The sequence below is a fragment of the Diadema setosum genome, chromosome 11 (assembly GCF_964275005.1).
Source record: "Diadema setosum chromosome 11, eeDiaSeto1, whole genome shotgun sequence".
Taxonomy (NCBI): domain Eukaryota; kingdom Metazoa; phylum Echinodermata; class Echinoidea; order Diadematoida; family Diadematidae; genus Diadema; species Diadema setosum.
Genome location: NC_092695.1, coordinates 19,681,875 through 19,699,430, shown reverse-complemented (window position 1 = coordinate 19,699,430; position 17,556 = coordinate 19,681,875). Strand labels below are relative to the sequence as shown.

Sequence of the window (17,556 nt, the reverse complement as noted above, 5' to 3'; positions counted from 1 at the left end):
AAATAGTGAATCAATCCAAATACAATTTGAGGGTATGAAACTATATAACTCATTACTCACATCTTACAGAAGGCCCCATCCAATTTGCTTCAGTGGTCAAATCCCTTCCCTTCAAGTTCTGTTCATTGTGTTCACACATTAATATGCAGTACATGTATGTTCCAAGAGAATCCAAGCGCTAAACTTGGAAGAAACAGATCCATGACATGCTACATACAAGAATCCTCACATTTCTCTGTGACCACTTGACCACATCGAATGGGATTTTCTGCAAAATATTTATTACCCCGGTATCATTATTATTATTATTATTATTATTATTATCATTATTAGTATTACCATTATTATTATTACTATTACTACTACTACTACTATTATAATCATTATTATTATTATTATTATTATCATTATTATTATCACTAGCACTATTATTATAATTTCTATTATTCAGCCAAATGAATATAGGTAAGGTGCTATATTTTTTAGAGGCTGAAATAACATTCAGCCAGTTTAAAGGGGATGTCTAGTAACTGATCAGTGGGAATCAGTAGGAATGCAGGGGGATGATTGTTCCAATCCTTGTGGGATTCACGTAATAGCACAATATCTATTGTTGTGTGAAAATTATTTCCTTTAGAATGGTCTCATATTCAATTAATGTGCAGTTTTTAACGATCGCCCCGTCACTGTACAGGCATGCTAACCTGGAAACATTAAACTGCATGTTACTTGAATATGAGACCATTCTGAAGCAAATAATTTTCACGCAACAATATAATATATAATGTACCCTTAAATGAATCCCACAAGGATTGGAACAATCATCCCCCAGCATTCCCACTGATTCCCACTGATCAGTTACTAGCCATCCCCTTTAATCATATTGAAATTATCAATGTGGAAATCCGACTGTAATCTCTTTTTTTCTTTGACATACCATATAATGTACTCTTTGCAATATGTATTATTGAGTTTAAAGTCTATGATTGTAGTATGACTCGGTTTGGTGGTTACCTCAACTACAATTCAGCAAGCATGATGTTACAACATTATTACATCACCATTACAAATTGAAGGCTATATACAGCTTATAAGTTACTCACTCATCTCCTACCCCCTCCCCTCCCCCCCCCCCCAAAAAAAAAAGGCTCTGCAGAAATGGGTGATCTAGAAGCTAACCAATGTACATGAAATGACAGGTTATGAATTCATCAGTTCGTGTGTGCCAGATTTTTCTGTAGACCTACACTCTCACTGGCGAGCTTTAGATCTGCGAACACTTAGACGGCTGTTGCGTCAACCATTCTCCTCTCTCCCTGCGTCATGTTGCAAAGTAGCTTTAGATTTCGTGAAGTCGTAGCCTACAAAAAGTAAAACAGTGCCCCCATTTGTCATTCATGGAGTGTGAAATTTCTCCCAATCAAAACAGCTTCCTGACGTCATAATGGTATCAAGTAGCTCTTTGCGTCGTGAAAATAAGCCAACACTAAAATGGCCCAGAATCCCCATGAAAACTCAGAAGATGCAAGATTGATTTTAATAAGCAGTCTTGCACATGCGCAGAACAGGTTTTTGGGGGTTTTTTTAATGTTAAAACATAATGTTTGCATCACTGATCTAAAGCTCCCTATTTTTAATTTTTTTCAAGAGAAGAGCATTACACTGCATACCATATCTCCTGTGAATAATATTCTGGACAAGACTACCAACAAACAAAACAAGCAGATCGAGACATCAACTTTGCCTACAAATTTGATGGAATGAAAAAAAGAAACCCACAACAAACAAACCAGCAAATCTGTGGAAAATGTGCTGATCTTTTTAAAGATTAACTTCTCTTGATCCACTCACTCTTAAACTATCATGAGGTCAAAAATTCTGTATTAGTTATTTGTGATCTACAAGTACATACATTCATGCAAAAAAAAAAAAAAAAAATTCAATAAAAGACTTCTGCATTCATGATCTAAATGTTAAAAAAAAAACTTCCTCCTATCTGCACTGGAGCTGCCTCTCCATCCATATGACCTAGATCTTGATGGCATGGCATCTACAGGTGTTGAAAGGGGGAAACCCCTACCACATTGTGATCATTTGGCTCAGGCTGGCAAATGGCTCACCTGAAGGCGTCGCTTCGGCAACATGATATTCTCTGTTTTTGAGTGTATTTGATTCTGCTTGGGGTTAAGAGTCCACTGTCCTTGAGAAAAAAAATCCTGAAGACTTGGACACCAATCCTCTCCAAATAAGGTCGTATATGGCACTTTGGGATATACTATTGTGACATTTTATGCTCCTGGTGTCATCTTGCCTGTTTTCACACGTGCAGAGAATGCGTCATTTGACTGATGAATCTAGTGATGCATGCATCACAAGAATCACCATTCAAATGTCACATTTTGGCCGTGTGTATACAAGCAAACTAGAATCGCAGAGGGTGATTTGAGTTGCGCAATTCAAAGGAAGGTCCGGAGGTATCATCTTGTGATGTTTTTTCAGATCAATGAAACAAAACAGTCATGTGTACAGATTGACCTCCAATGTTTTGGGGATATTTAGTTTACTCTGACCTTTCAACAATTTCTGCAGAAAAAAATGCACACATGCCTCAAATGCACATACCGCATGCGACGCTGTGCAGCTGTGTGATGCCATCCTATGAGTGCAGTTGAGCAATCCTGATCCTGACTAGCTACACACAAAAATATTACAAATTAATTAAAAGATATGTTGTTGTGTTTTAAAGAAAGAAGAGAGAAAAATTGGGACCCTACACAACAAACAATTTGCCCCAGACAATACTGACATAAATCAAACATAATAAATCTTTAAGGTATCAAACAAGAATATTAGATATACCATATGATGTCTCCACAAGGGAGCTCATAACGTCTCCACGAGGGAGCTCATATTGGAAGTCTCCGCAAGGGAGCTCATGAAGTCTCCATGAGGGAGCTCATATTGAAAGTCTCTGCAAGGGAGCTCATATGAGCTCATACAAAATAACTCCCCAAAGTTAAAAGATAATTAAAAGATGATATACATGGGACTATGTTGAAATCTAGCACTACTAGCAGTACTTTAATAGTAGATGCAATCCATTTATGATACAATGTAGTTAGGCAGGGGTGTCAACCTTGAAAACAGCACTGCAATATTCTAAGGCCTGAAATGTCATATTTTTGGTGGAAAAACAGTATTTTTACCTTCTTGCAATAGACATGTAGTAATACAATTTGAAATGGACACTATTTTCCATGAAACCTGCAGTATTTTTGGTGCAGAGAAAAAAAAATGGTACAAAGTACTGCCAAAATGGAACAGTTGGCATGTCTAATTAGGCATGAACTTGATATTTTGGTATCACCAGATTTTAAAGCAATGTGGACTAACATTAAATTTGTGCATGGAAGCCTTTTTGCCTACCTCCGCTCTTCACCAAAGAAAGGATGTATAACTGTGTATAAGATGAAATACTGTTATCAGTAAAATTATTACTCGTGTATACAAACTGTATGCGACACTATGTTATGCGTACTAGCGAGCGAACACGGTTATAGCGAAATTTTCATTATAACGAAGTCTTTTCCGAGCCCCACGGACAAAGAAAAATAAAAGAAATGTGCTCCGTTATAACGAAATGCGGATCGCTTTCGAAAATATGTACCAGAACAAGCATGGGCGAACGCTTCACATCACGCTGTGTTTGCTCCGTGTGTCACGCACAGTTTCCGTCAATTTTATGCTCTCTTTAATGTGATTATCCAAACGAAATTTAAAAGGTACAGTGTACCATCCCGTTTCACATAGCTGCGCAGTGTAAAATGAGTATTCAACAAACAGAACATGATATATGCGTGGTTTCCTTGGTTTTGTTATATATTGTATTTGTTCGGTTATAACGAAATTTCGTGATAACGAAAGAAAACTGCCGGTCCCGAGCATTTCGTTATAACGGGAGTGCACTGTAGCATAATTGCCTTTCAGCACTGCAATTAAGTTTCTCTGCTCATATGAAAACGGTCCTAGTCACTCGTTCGGTAAAATGGTCACCTGATCAGGCTATGTACATACAACACTGTGCCACTAAAGTGACCATCACTGCCATATAATGTGATGTTTTATGAACTGTCACTTCTAGAGCTACAACGAGCTCATTTCTGTTGAGACATCCACCAATCTGGATGACTCAAGACTGTAAAAGTGGCATTTTCGGACATTCGGTACAAGAGACCAGTGCAAAAATAAAAGCATGCAAAATCCTTTGCTAGTTATATGAGACACTTTTTTATGTTTTGATTCCACAGAATTCGAAACCCAAGTAAATTCATCTCAACCAACTGTATGAAAAATTGCAGGCAAAAATTGTCACTTTTACAGCATCTCGCAATATGGACGACTAACTTGCAATATGAATATGGGCCTCCACAACCCTTGAAGTCTCTCCTACGCCATGGGACACTTTTCATGCGCTGATAAGTCATCTAGTGTGTGCACTGTACAGGTTCAGGGTGATTTACAAATATACTTGCTCAATTATACCCAGGGCCACAAAAACTCTACTGTTGGGCAAGTAAAATGAATGAGCAAAAATCTGTTTATTGCTTGTGACCCCAGTAGCAGATCCAGAGGAGGACGCACCGCGCGTGCGACCCTCTTTATTTTATGTTAAACTAGAAATGTCGCTATGGCGACTGATGCCTCCGCCATAATGCATGATTCTCCCAATAGGCGTATAGTACAATGTCTTCACAATGTGTGATCCATGACAGTTTCACATAACTGCCAAATATTGAAATGACATGTTTGTCAGAAATGTCTTGAACTGGGTTTGCTATAATTTTCTAAGAGTGCAGGTACACATATTTGGGGAAGTTTGGGGAAGTTTATGCATTGAGTAATTTCCAAGGTATGAAACCTGGCCTTTGACCCTTAACCTTTGACCTTCTGGCTGGAAATTTCCCGGAGAATCTCCATTAAGTAATGCATGTATTAAGTTTTGAAACTAATAATACAAGCATTGCATCTACTAGTATATGAGGGAAATAGCAAAATTTTGAGGAGTTGACCTTGACCTTTGACCCCTGACTATTGACCCATGACCCCTAAATTCCCTAGATAATCCCTGCCAGACAGCACATGCATATGTACCAAATTCCACGAAGATACATTGAACCATTTGCAAGAAAAGTGATATTGCAACATTTTCACCTAACCTTTGACCTTTCGACCTTTGACCTTATGACATGAAACTCTCTCTGGAGAATCTTTACGCAGTAGTACATGTCCACATCAAGTTTCAAGAAAACACCTTTGGGCATTGCATAGATATGGGGGAAATTGCAACATTTGTAGCATTTGACCTAGACCTTTTGACCTTTGACCTCTTGCCAATGTCACTAAAATCTACTCAACTAATTTTCCCATCATACATCATCCTTGGACCAAGTTTGGTGAAAGCTGCTTCATCCGGTTTTGAGTTATCACGTAAACAAATAAATTTTAGGATTTGACCTTGATCTTTGACCTTTGACCTCTGTCCAAATTCACTGAAAAACTAATCAAGTAATTGTCCCATCATACATCATCCTCCAACAAAGTTTGGTGAAATTTGCTCCATCCAGTCTTGAGTTATCGAGTAAACGGATACAATTTCATGATTTGACCTTGACCTTTGACCTTTGACCTTTAGCCGATTTCACCCCAAATCTAATCAAATAATTGCCCCATCATACTTCATACTTGGACCAAGTTTGGTAAAATTCCAGTAAATATTACTCAAGTTATCGCGTAAACGAAAGCGGACGGACGTACGGACGGACGTACGGACGGACGGACAACCCGAAAACATAATGCCTCCGGCACCACTTCGTGGCGGAGGCATAAAAATAAATAAAAAGAAAAAAATGGGGAGGGGATGCGCACCCCCCCCCCCCCCCTTAATTTTGTAAAGGCACCTCCTCTTTATGGAATTCTTTGATCCACCCCTCGGGCCCTGACCCAAATGCCCACTTTGGGCAGGTAGGAATGCATCTTTGGCTTTTGAACTGGCCTAAGGTGCCTTGAAATACTGAGATTAGATTGTACATGAAGTGATGAAAATTAATCAATGCTTGACAAGTCTCAATTTGATCGACAGTACACAGCAAATCTTGAATAATTTTTCTTTCTGACATGAAATCAATAATAAGTAAATATTGGCATCAAAAAGTTTATGTGTTACAATAACCTAGTAATGATTTTTAAGGCAGTTACAAGGGATTTGGTGATTTTCAATCAATCATTTTATGATACTTTGGCATACTAAGTAAAGGGAGATTAGCAAAATCATGTCCTAAGTTAATTTGTAAATATTGTGACCAATATCACTATTTGGAAAATACACACATTTTTGTATGAATCTTTAAAATTCCATTTCCTTGATAGCTTCCACCTAATTCTGATGAAACTTCTACCGCTTTGCGATCTGATTTTGCTTCTTTTTTTTTTTTAATCTAACAAGCATGGCCTGTCTTTCAAAAAAAAAAATTTCAAAACTGAAAAGGGAGAAAGTTATCTATTAATGCATTTACAGCTTGAAATTATCATTAATAATTTTTTTCTTTGCAAAAAGTCTCCATGGGAGCCGAGGAAAGGTTTATTTTTTTCACAGAACATGCTGAGAAGTCATTTACATTGTACCTTGTGTGCAATCCATTAACTTTCCCATCATACAGTATCTAAAGTCTCTAATAAGCAAAGTTTACTTTTAATAGAAAGTATCATCAGACATGAAATTTCACAAGTGAAAGTCATGTATAAAGTTGTGATTACAATCTTAAATAGAAATTAGACAGAAATCAATGCCAACCATTTAGTGCTCTCACACTGGATTATTTTTTTCTTTCCTCATTAAATGGCTGTATAGTTATACACAGGACTGTAAATGAAAAAGAAAATAGTAGTTTGTTGATTTTGGAATGATCATGACTTCATTGTACAGCATCATGTAATAGATGCTCAAGCAAACATGGTGGCCTTTCATTTTAAACATGTGACCTCTCACCTAGAAACAGGTTGGTATCCAGTCTCAGTTTGTCAGGAGGTTTCCATGAATACGTCATTCACATCTGTCATTCATAGTGATTGGTATTGAGAATACACAGTGGTGTTTACGCTACGTATGTCACTAACTTGTAATTGTCATCTCTCAAAAAGTGAGTACAATAAATAAAAGGCTGCCAAAGTGCATGTAATGTGTGCTGTACAACATGTGCAAATAACACTAAGGTATTTCAAATGGATAATTACACATTATTGTAAAAGTGGAAATTTTTGCATATATTTCGCGCAACCGGAAGCTAGCGCGAAAATGAAAACATGTGAAATTCATCTCACCCAGCTGAGTGTGAATACTTGCTAGCGCAAAATCACCCACTTTTACAGTACTGTGGGAATTCATACACACAACTTTCTTGTAACATTCAAACCCGTTGAGGACGAGTCCCGAGCATACTCGGGCAGGTGTCTATGGGAAATGCGTGTTGTACCGAAATCAGTCAGTCCTCAACGAGTTAACTGCAACCAGCCCAAACACTTTGCGTTTGGGTTACGGATAGTAGGATTTGGAGTCTTGTACAGGGTAGTATCACCCCTAAATTCCAACGTAAGTACTAAAGATACACTTGTAGCTTCAATTTGAATACATTCAGATGTAGTCCCAAGTGTTGACAACAAGTGTCTTACTGTAGAGCATTTGGTTCCTCCAAAAGTCCATTTCTGTCCAAATTGATGACTTTAAATGATTCGGTCAATAGGAGTCTGTGAGAACGACAACTGCTCCCTATGACTGATTTGAAACCTGTGTGCATACGGTAGCCGGCAGGAGTATTACCTTTTGACAAGGCACTCTCGCTGTGGACATCGTGTAGTGCCAGGTCTCTCTCTGCTGGGCTTGTTTCACTCGAACCCTTACACTCGCCACCACACACCAAAAGGGCCTTGTCCACAGGCGAAGAACATCGCGACTTTCATGCATATTCATATTGCCGATGTGGAAAGTGCCACGCAAAGATTGTGTCAAAAAATGAAGGAACTAGAAAATTAAAGCACTCTGAGAGCACAGACCTCCGCTAAGCAGCTACTTTCCACTGATGTTCTTCGTCTTCCATAGAGATTAGTGATTTCCACCCATACATACTCATATGCATGCTGAAAAATCACCTGATTTCCCGATATATAGAAGCCTTTGTTACGTGATTAACCCTCAGATGTGCGGCGCGCCTCACCCTAGCAGAAACAAGAGCACGCATTTTAAATAGTTCGCATATGAAAACCTCAAAGTGCGCAGCTTGAACTCCCCAAGTTCATTGACCCTCCCTGCCAAAATATCAAAAATCCCTCGACATAAAATCCATAAAAATTTCCGGATCACTACCAGAATTTAATCATCTGTTCCTTGTGTCATTCTCAACCTTCCCTGCAAGTTTCATTCAAATCCGTTAACAACTTTTTGAGTTGTTTTGCATACAGACAAACAAACTAACAAACCTTTGGTAACGAAAACATAACCTCCTCCCTTAGCGGCAGTAACGAACGGGAGGTATGGAGATGAATTCGTAGGAAAACTTTTTTTTCAAGACCAAGGGATCAATCTGGAAATAAGCAAGTGCACAGCTGGTATGAATTAGGCCTAGATACAAACTGTAAATTATGTATAGTTTTAAAATAAGCCATTTACTGTAAAATAGGACATTTTCAGATGTGCTTAAACTTGTCTTTCTTTTCTTTTTTCATAATATGGAGACACCACTCTGAACCCCCTTGACTCAGGGCTCTCCCCCAGTAAATTTATAAGTTATAACTGCGTGAAGGAGCGCCCCTTGAACCTTGAACCTTGAAGGAGTAATCCCTGTTGCAGCTTTTCGTGGGAAGCTATACTGGGATGGTACAAGGTGACATCAACGGCCGACGGACAGAGTGTATTTACAGATGGCAATTATAATCAATTGTACAAAATAAAAATTTGCCATGTGCAAGTAAAAACCAAGCCGGTGAATTTATAGTATTCTGGATCCTACTGGGGGCTGCATGTTCCGAATAGATGGGAGGGCAGCCTCTTGGAAGGCAGTAGGTGTTCTTGAAGTAACTGTAGAGTATGGTAGGCGGTTCCACAGTTTTGTTGTTCTTGGGAAGAATGAATATTTGTATGGATCAATTGTGGCTTCCGGGACTGAGTATTTGAGGAGGTGGTCATTTCTGCTGATGTAAGTTGCTGGGATTATGATGGCTGGGAAGGAGATGTTCACCAGGTTATGTTGTATTTTGTAGAACATTGTTGCTTGTGCAAGAAGACGGCGGGTGTGTAACTGGTCCCAGTTCAACTTAGATAGTAATGGTGTGACAGGAGATGTACGTCTATAGTCTTGGTAGACAAAACGGGCAGCAGCTCGTTGTACCTGTTCTAATCGGTTGATGGTAGTAACGTCATAGGGATTCCAGGCTTCAACTCCATACTCAAGTTGTGGTCGGACGAGTGACTTGTAAGCTTGGGCTTTCACCTCTTTGGAACATGGAGACAGAGTTCTCCACAACAGACCTAGGGTTTGGTTGGCTTTAGAAAGCACAGACTGACAGCGGGCGCTCCAGCGGAGGTCATGTGTGATTGTGACTCCAAGGTATTTATATTGATCTACTCGTGGGATGTTGGTGTCAAGTAGAGTGTACCTTTGCATGCTGGGCTTGCGCTTTCTTGTAATAGTCATTACTGCGCATTTCTGGATGTTGAAACCCATCAGCCACTTCTTTGACCAGTCTGACAGCTTGAGTAAGTTGAGGTTTTACTTAAGTTATTCACAATTCAAAGGAACACTCACATATGGGTGACTCTCTGCTGGTACAGCTAGAGCACAGTACCTACCGTGTTAGTATACGTGTATGCCGAAAATTGCATAATACTAAAAACTTAGACCTACAACACTGCAGTCAGGCAGTCTGAGGACTAGAGAAGAGCTCATGAGTTGTGATGAATTATAGTGAACACTAATCACACACGATTATAAGCATATGGGACTGATGGAGCGCACATCGAACATCTTGACCATCGTTCTCTGCATATCAGTGCAATTAACACTCTTGGTAGTTACAAGTATAGTAGTAAACAGGTTAAGAATGACTACATTTGACATGTAACAAGCAAATGACTTACTAAGCAGGAATGAGGAGGCATTTCACAGCTGAGATACAAGCCACGACGACCCACACGTAGGCTGCCATCTTGATAGATATGTCTCCCTCTACGTTAAGATTAGCATCGAATTTCCAGGGGTCTTGCATCTTTTCGTGGTCACTGGAGTGCGAGACAAGATTATGTCAATAAAACGTGTTCAATGGCACAACGCAGTGCAAGCAATAAAACTTTCAGCTGCCTGTCAGTGAAGGTAATGATTGCTTTTGTTTAAAAGATATTTAAGATGAAAGTAATCGTAGATCTCACTGCAACAGCAGCAAAATATGAAGATGATATCAATTCTGGTAACTTAAAGAAGAATCCGAATGTTAAACTGCCTATGTAACGATGTATACATTAAAAAAAAAATAATAATGATAATGAGGAAAATGATCAACACAAATAATAATGCAGGCAATGCCATATGCAATAACACTGACAGTGGATACAATTTTGATGATGATATCATTCTAGTGGTCGAAATTATAATTATGTGATACTGAATAAGATTATCTAGAGGAACAATGATAAGTAGAAGTCATACACATACACACAAAACAACCAAATTATAACAGCAGATTTCATGCAACAAGGAAAAAGATTTGCAACTGATTGACAAATTGCCCTACCTCGACGCAAGTAAGCACTAAATTGATCAGTGTTTTGTAGTAGCCGTGATAAAATATCATGGGCGTAGGACCTACATACTCTCGCAGGATTCGAACCTACAGTATACCTCCTGATCTCCGGACAGGCGTCCTCTCCACTAGACCAAGGGCGGAACCAGAGGTGGAAGCTCGGTGGTCTAGTGGAGATGACGCCTGTCTGGAGATTAGGAGATCGCAGGTTCGAATTCTGCTCGAGTATGTACGCCCATGATTTTTTATCGTAGCTACTACTAAAATACTGATCAATTTAGTGGTTATTTACGTCGAGGTAGGGCAATTTGTCAATCAGTTGCAATGAAAACATCTCGACGGAAGAACTTCATGAATTTGAAGGAAAAAGAATATTGAACTAAGATTTAAAAAAAAATGATATGGAGTGATCACCTTGATCATCATTATTTTCTACTCATGAGTATTAAAAAGTACCTTTTCTGACGAGTTAATCATAATTAGTCTACACAATATCAAACAAAAGTACGTCTACTTGTCATTCAATGGTAACTACAATGTGTATAATATTTATAGTAATTATGGAAGTCTATGCTTTACATTTTTACTATAAAGATCAGCTGATAGTCTATTGTTATTAATGTTACCAGTTACTTTGTGTAAGTGTGTGTGTGTGCGTGTGTGTGCATGAGAGAAAGGATGTGTTTTATGTGTGTTTCGACAGCTACTTTAACACAGAACGTATGCACTGATCACGAATGCAATACTATAATATGTGTTATTGGATGGCAACAACCTTTTGGCGAATGCAACAAGACATTATAAGAATTAAACCTTCATTATACTCCGTACGGTATCAACATTGCACGCAGACTCTGATGTTCGTCGAAAAAAAAACACCCAGTTTTTCAAATAATGTAAGTGGTTAGCCTTTTGGCCCTCTTTTCTCTTTTAAAGACATTTCCATTCATGATTGCCAGTTGGGAACGTTGTGAATAGGTCCTCCCCAAAGTGAGGCTGTTAGGCGCTTGCTGTTAGTGCTTATGCTTCATGACTTGCTTCACGAATGTTTGCAAAATGTCATGGATACCTATACCATAGGGCCTATATTGTATATGGGCGTGTGGAATGTAGGCCTACATATAATCGTACTGCAGGTATCCACTGTTCATTGTATACACGAGTTAGGAATATTTGAGGGGCCCACATCCTACAAGCTTTGCCTTTTTAGTGGGTCCCTCCATTTTTCGAATTTTGCATACTGTTTATACTTACTTCTAATCACTTGAGTTTTATGATCATGTATAATTATCGTAAGGTGCTACAATCATTGTACATTCTTTTCATCCTACATAGTTTTACGCACCTTATTTTCAGTTACCCAAAAAGTTATGTCTATATGTTCTTGTCGAAAAATGAAATGAAACATTGAATTGAATTGAATTGAATTGAATTTGTATTATGGCCTTCGTCGTCTGTGCCATTCGAGAGCATGTCACGGTGCCCCAGCCCGAGTACGAGTCGTTATTAATTATTAGCTACTAGGGTCTAGATTATATTCACCATACATACAAGACTTCAATACAACATTCCTACAGACAACAGGGGTGGATCCAGGAATTCTGTAAAGGGGCAGGGGCGCAAAAATATTTCTGGTGCCACTGGTTTTGGTTTAATCAGCTAACAAGAAAAAAAAAATCTTGTTTCTCGTGCCACTTCCGGGTTTCATCAGATTCAGCACAATTTTCTGGTGCCACTACAATCGGCTGACATGGATGGTTTCTGTCAAATATTAAAGGGGGGGGGGGCACGCGTCCCCTTTTATTTCTTTTGTTATTTCTTTTATTTAAAAAAGAGGTTTTTTTAAACGAAATTAAAAGGATGCACGCGCCAGGTGAGCCCTCCTGGAACCGCCACTGGCAATGTATCAATCATTGTGTACTCATAAATAGGATGTATATATGAGTGACACTTGGACCAGGGCTCACAAAAGTAGCATTCTTTCTTCTGTTACCCGGAGGCATGTGAGCCCTCATGCGTCACTCCCTACCACAAAATAAAGGTGTATTAGAATCCCTTTACGTGACTCTGTGCAATAACTTTATACATGCATAGAGTAGAATAGTAGTAGTAGTATAGTAGTAGTAGTAGTAGTAGTAGTAGTAGTAGTAGTAGTAGTAGTAGTAGTAGTAGTAGTAGTAGTAGTAGTAGTAGTAGAAGTAATAGCAGAAGTAATAGTAGTGGCATTATATATGCTGCACCTCAACTTTAGGAAACCGAAACCCAAATACAAATGTGTATTGACTGAAAGCAGCGATATTAGTAGAACACATAAGTCAAAGTTTGAGGAAAATCGGACAATCGTATAAAAAATAATGAATTTTCAAAGTTTCGGTGTCGTCATCGCTGGATAAGGAGACTACTACAGTTCATGGCGTCAACATGGACAACAATAATATAAAGAAAATATACAGAAAATGAAACACATTTTCTATTTTCTAGCATATATAATGAAAGAGCATTACACTTAATCTTTCAAAAAGTAGGGGAATGATACTACCCTTAACACAATATATCAGCTACAAGTCGATGGAAATTCAATGAGTACTTTTTGAAGATGAAATTTTGCGGAATTCTCCTAATATTTTCTTTATATTGTTGACCAGAATGACGTCATGAACTGTAGGAGTCTATTCATCCAGCAACGACTCCCTGGGGCAATGACGGAACCAAGAAGCTGTATACAATTTCATAACTTTTTAATCGATTGTCCGATTTTCTTCAAACTTTCACTGATGTCTTCTAATATCCACATATTATTTTGTGGGTTTCAGTTTTCTTTAACTTGGAAAAAAAAAAAAGTGGTCGAATTACTTATTCCTTCCTGTTGCTTCGTCGTGTAATCGCGCAATGGAGAGCTATTGCAAGATTAATCTTGATTTCCTGCAGTATACAGCGGGCTGCGGCGGGGAATTTGCACCCCTATGCTTCGGCGTGCGAGTGCTAACCGTAACTGAAACAGGAGCTAGCTGTCGTATACGATTGACATGAATTCTGAATGAGGTTTCCATATCGATGTGCTTCTATATGGATCGAACGCGATCGTCGCCTTCATCACCATTGCATCGCAAATGTCGGATTGAATATTCGAATCGAATGAAAGCTTGAACTGAAACATGAATGAAGACATTAGTGTGCATTATAACATGAGCTTATTTGGTGGAAATCAATGCACAATGCATGATCTCTGCTGTCGATGAAATTGATTTATATTTCAGCTCTGAAGGGACCTGGCTCAACACAAATGAATTAAAGGCATTTTCTCTACTCACCAGCACATACTGATTCATGCATAAAGGAATATAATTATAAACGTTTATTATTATTCATGCATAAAGGAATATAATTATAAACGTTTATATAAACTGTGGTATCGCTTATGAAGCAATGATGATAGCATGCAAGGCAGAATGACGTAGTGCCTATACTCAGACATTCATACATTAGCCCGTTTATAGTAAATTGAAGTTGATAATCAACATGAAGCAAAATTAGACTTATTCAGGTTAAAATTATGCGAACATGTCTGCATCAAAGATTAGAGTTCCCTTTATTCCATGAGACGATCGGAAAATGAAGATTAAAATTCTCAATCCACTGCCTTAATCCCTCGTGTATACGATATGCATGAAAAGGAAATAAAATGAGATTGAATTCACATACCTGCCTGCTTGGTCGAAATAAAGTGGAATATAACACACTCAACATTGAGACCAATTCCTTTAGCAATGTTAATAAGTTATCCCACTCTCCCGCTGACATCTGTGTAGTACATCATTTAGTAATGGGGATCTTTCTATGATCATGGGATCTTTCTTTTCTGGAGACGATTAATTCTACATGTGGAGCGTTGAATTCCTTGAACTTTAGAAAAGAGTGCTTCTGGCAATTCATTATATATAAAAAAAAAATATAACAACAACGGCGTCTCACCACAGAGACAAGAACTAGTTTACCTGTTGTGGCTTGATACTGATATACTGCAAGCATGATTATTTTTCCCCCAAAGTCATGTGCTTCGCACGTGAAGACAGCTAGCATCTTCTTTTTTTTTTTCAATACGTCACTTGCATTTTTCACCGGTTGTCAAAATAAATATTCTCTCTCTCTCTCTCTCTCTCTCTCTCTCTCTCTTGCTGTCTCGCTGCCTGTCTGTCTCTTCCTCCTTCAATCCCTCCCCCTTTTTCTATCTATCCATCCATCTATCTGTCTAATATATACACATTTTTTGTCTATCTATCTAATCATCTATTTATTTATCAATCTATCTATATATTTCTCTATCTATTATCTAATTACTTATCTATCTATCTATCTATCTATGTACCTATCTACAGCAGGACAACAGAGAAATTCTCCCGAAACATATCATGTACACTGAATATTTTCAATTCACAAATTTTCGGGCACCTTGCCCTTTGTCAAGTGATCAACAAATATAGCTATCTACATTATTATGTACATATTTATACTTATTTATATTTCTATTTATCTATTTATCTATTCTTCTATCTATCTGTATCCATGTATGTACACATATATACATGTATATATATATATATATATATATATATATATATATATATATATATATATATATATATATATTATATATATAAGTAACAAAACTGGAACAAAGTTCATGCTGTATCACCAACGGTTTATTTCTGCACACAAATTTTTGTGTGTGTTTGTGTTTTTTTTCTGCACACGAAAATTTGTGTGCAGAAATAAACCGTTGGTGATACAGCATGAACTTTGTTTCAGTTTTGTTACTTATCTTTTTATCTTACCAACACGTGGATTACCTAATCAACATGGATATTATATATATATATATATATATATATATATATATATATATATATATATATATACATCTTTATTTTTCTGTCTGTATAAAACAGTTTAACACGGATACACACATTTCTGTCCGTGCGTGTGTTTGTGTGCGTCTTTATGTATGTGTGAGTAGTGTTTCAAAGCTATATTGCTCACAACATGATCATCAAAAGAACAGATGAAATGACGTGCTAAAGCTGCTTGCTTAGGACCAACAACAATAACAACAACAGCAGCAACAACAACAGCCTTGCTTGCTCTTGAGTACTTACGTCACATAAATTATTACACAGGTACAAAGAGATAAAAAAGGAAGAATCTATACGTGTATTCATACACACACCAACAGACACAAATCAGAGGAGATGTAACACAAAATACCACACTTGACCTCATCCCCTCCACTTAAACGGCAATTAGGGAACTTTCGGAATCACTCAGTCACTCACTTTGCGCGTTATATTGCGATCCATACAATCATCACGCAAAGACCGTACCGATGGGCTTTAAAGAAACAGTACATTTTTGGTTTAGATGGGACTGCAGGTTTCAAACTTTGTGTATGTGTGTGTGTGTGTGTGTGTGTGTTTGAGAGATAATGAGAAACCTCTTATAAAGCATAAAAGAACATGATGTGCAATTTCTTAGAGGAATTAGAGTTTATTTGATAAAAATTGGTTTTGAAATGGCTAAGATATCCAAAACAAAGCAATCCTAATAAAAGTGGGACCCACATTTTTATTAGGATCGCTTTGTTTTATTATATCTTTGGATCTTATTATCAGCCATTTCAAAACCGATTTTCATCAAATATACTTTGAATTCCTTTTAGAATAATATGCTCTTTGTCACTTGATTGTTGCCAATTGAGTATCGACTAAACAATTCAGTGAAGTTTGTTCAATATCGCAAAAAAAAAAAAGAACCTGTCTACTACGAACTTTAGTACAAAAAGGGCACAACTTCAAAGAATCAAACCAGTCAAACTTTGGATAAGTTTCAAACAGTCAATTAACTTGGTTTTTAATATAATATACCTTTCCCTTCAAATATTCAAAAACGTATACTATCAATACAATAATCACAGTCAAATGTACTATTTTGGTTTACAACATAGGCCGTATTTTCATTATAAATTTGATGGTTTTGTGGTTTTGCAACAGTTTCAATGTCCACAAATCCTACAATATATTTTAATTAACTTGACCTAAAACCTAAGGTGCACCAATAAAATGATACCGACTTTACATGGGGGCGGAAGGTACAGCTCCGCGATGGGGGAGATCACGCGTGAGTAATCGTGGTGATAGAGTTCGTCGGCGAGTCGTAATCAATGACGAGGTCGTGGTCGAGGATAAGCGAGGTCGTTCGGGACCAATTTGCCGAAAGCGTGGAGTTCGAGGAGTTAACAGTCTTGGCCAATGGCCGGCGTCTACGAAGAAGACATGGAGCTTTATACTTAGCCCAGCTAAGTTTGTAGTAAGACGAGGAACGGGATGACTGTATAAAAGTATACCAAAATGCTTTCTAAAAAGTGTTCGTAACATTCTCATATACAATTACTGTTGCTTTACAGGGAAACCACTTAACCATCATTATATAATTATAAACAATTCACTTTACGGTCATTTACTGTGTCTGTATAACAATTGTTTTTATTTTTTTTTTTTGGAAAACCACTTGCCAAATACGAACGTAAAAAGTGGACTCAATCTGAAGTGTCAATTCACACAGAAGGCGGACACATTTTAAAGTGTCAAATAACATAAAAACTATTGTTTACACCGATTATATTCAATTGATACATGAAAAAAAAAACCTTATGAGTAC

The 17,556-nt window shown here is 37.7% G+C and overlaps 1 protein-coding gene across 1 annotated transcript in view; it reads right to left on the bottom strand.

The window, feature by feature from the left end:
* The window catches only part of LOC140235336 (dolichyl pyrophosphate Glc1Man9GlcNAc2 alpha-1,3-glucosyltransferase-like), a 28,330-nt gene extending 18,071 nt beyond the window's left edge, over nucleotides 1–10,259 (bottom strand). The window contains exon 1 of the mRNA XM_072315363.1: nucleotides 10,187–10,259. Within this exon, the coding sequence (XP_072171464.1) occupies nucleotides 10,187–10,254 (68 nt within the window). The 5' untranslated portion in view covers nucleotides 10,255–10,259. The remainder of the gene's footprint in view (nucleotides 1–10,186) is intronic.
* Nucleotides 10,260–17,556: the final 7,297 nt, after the last annotated feature.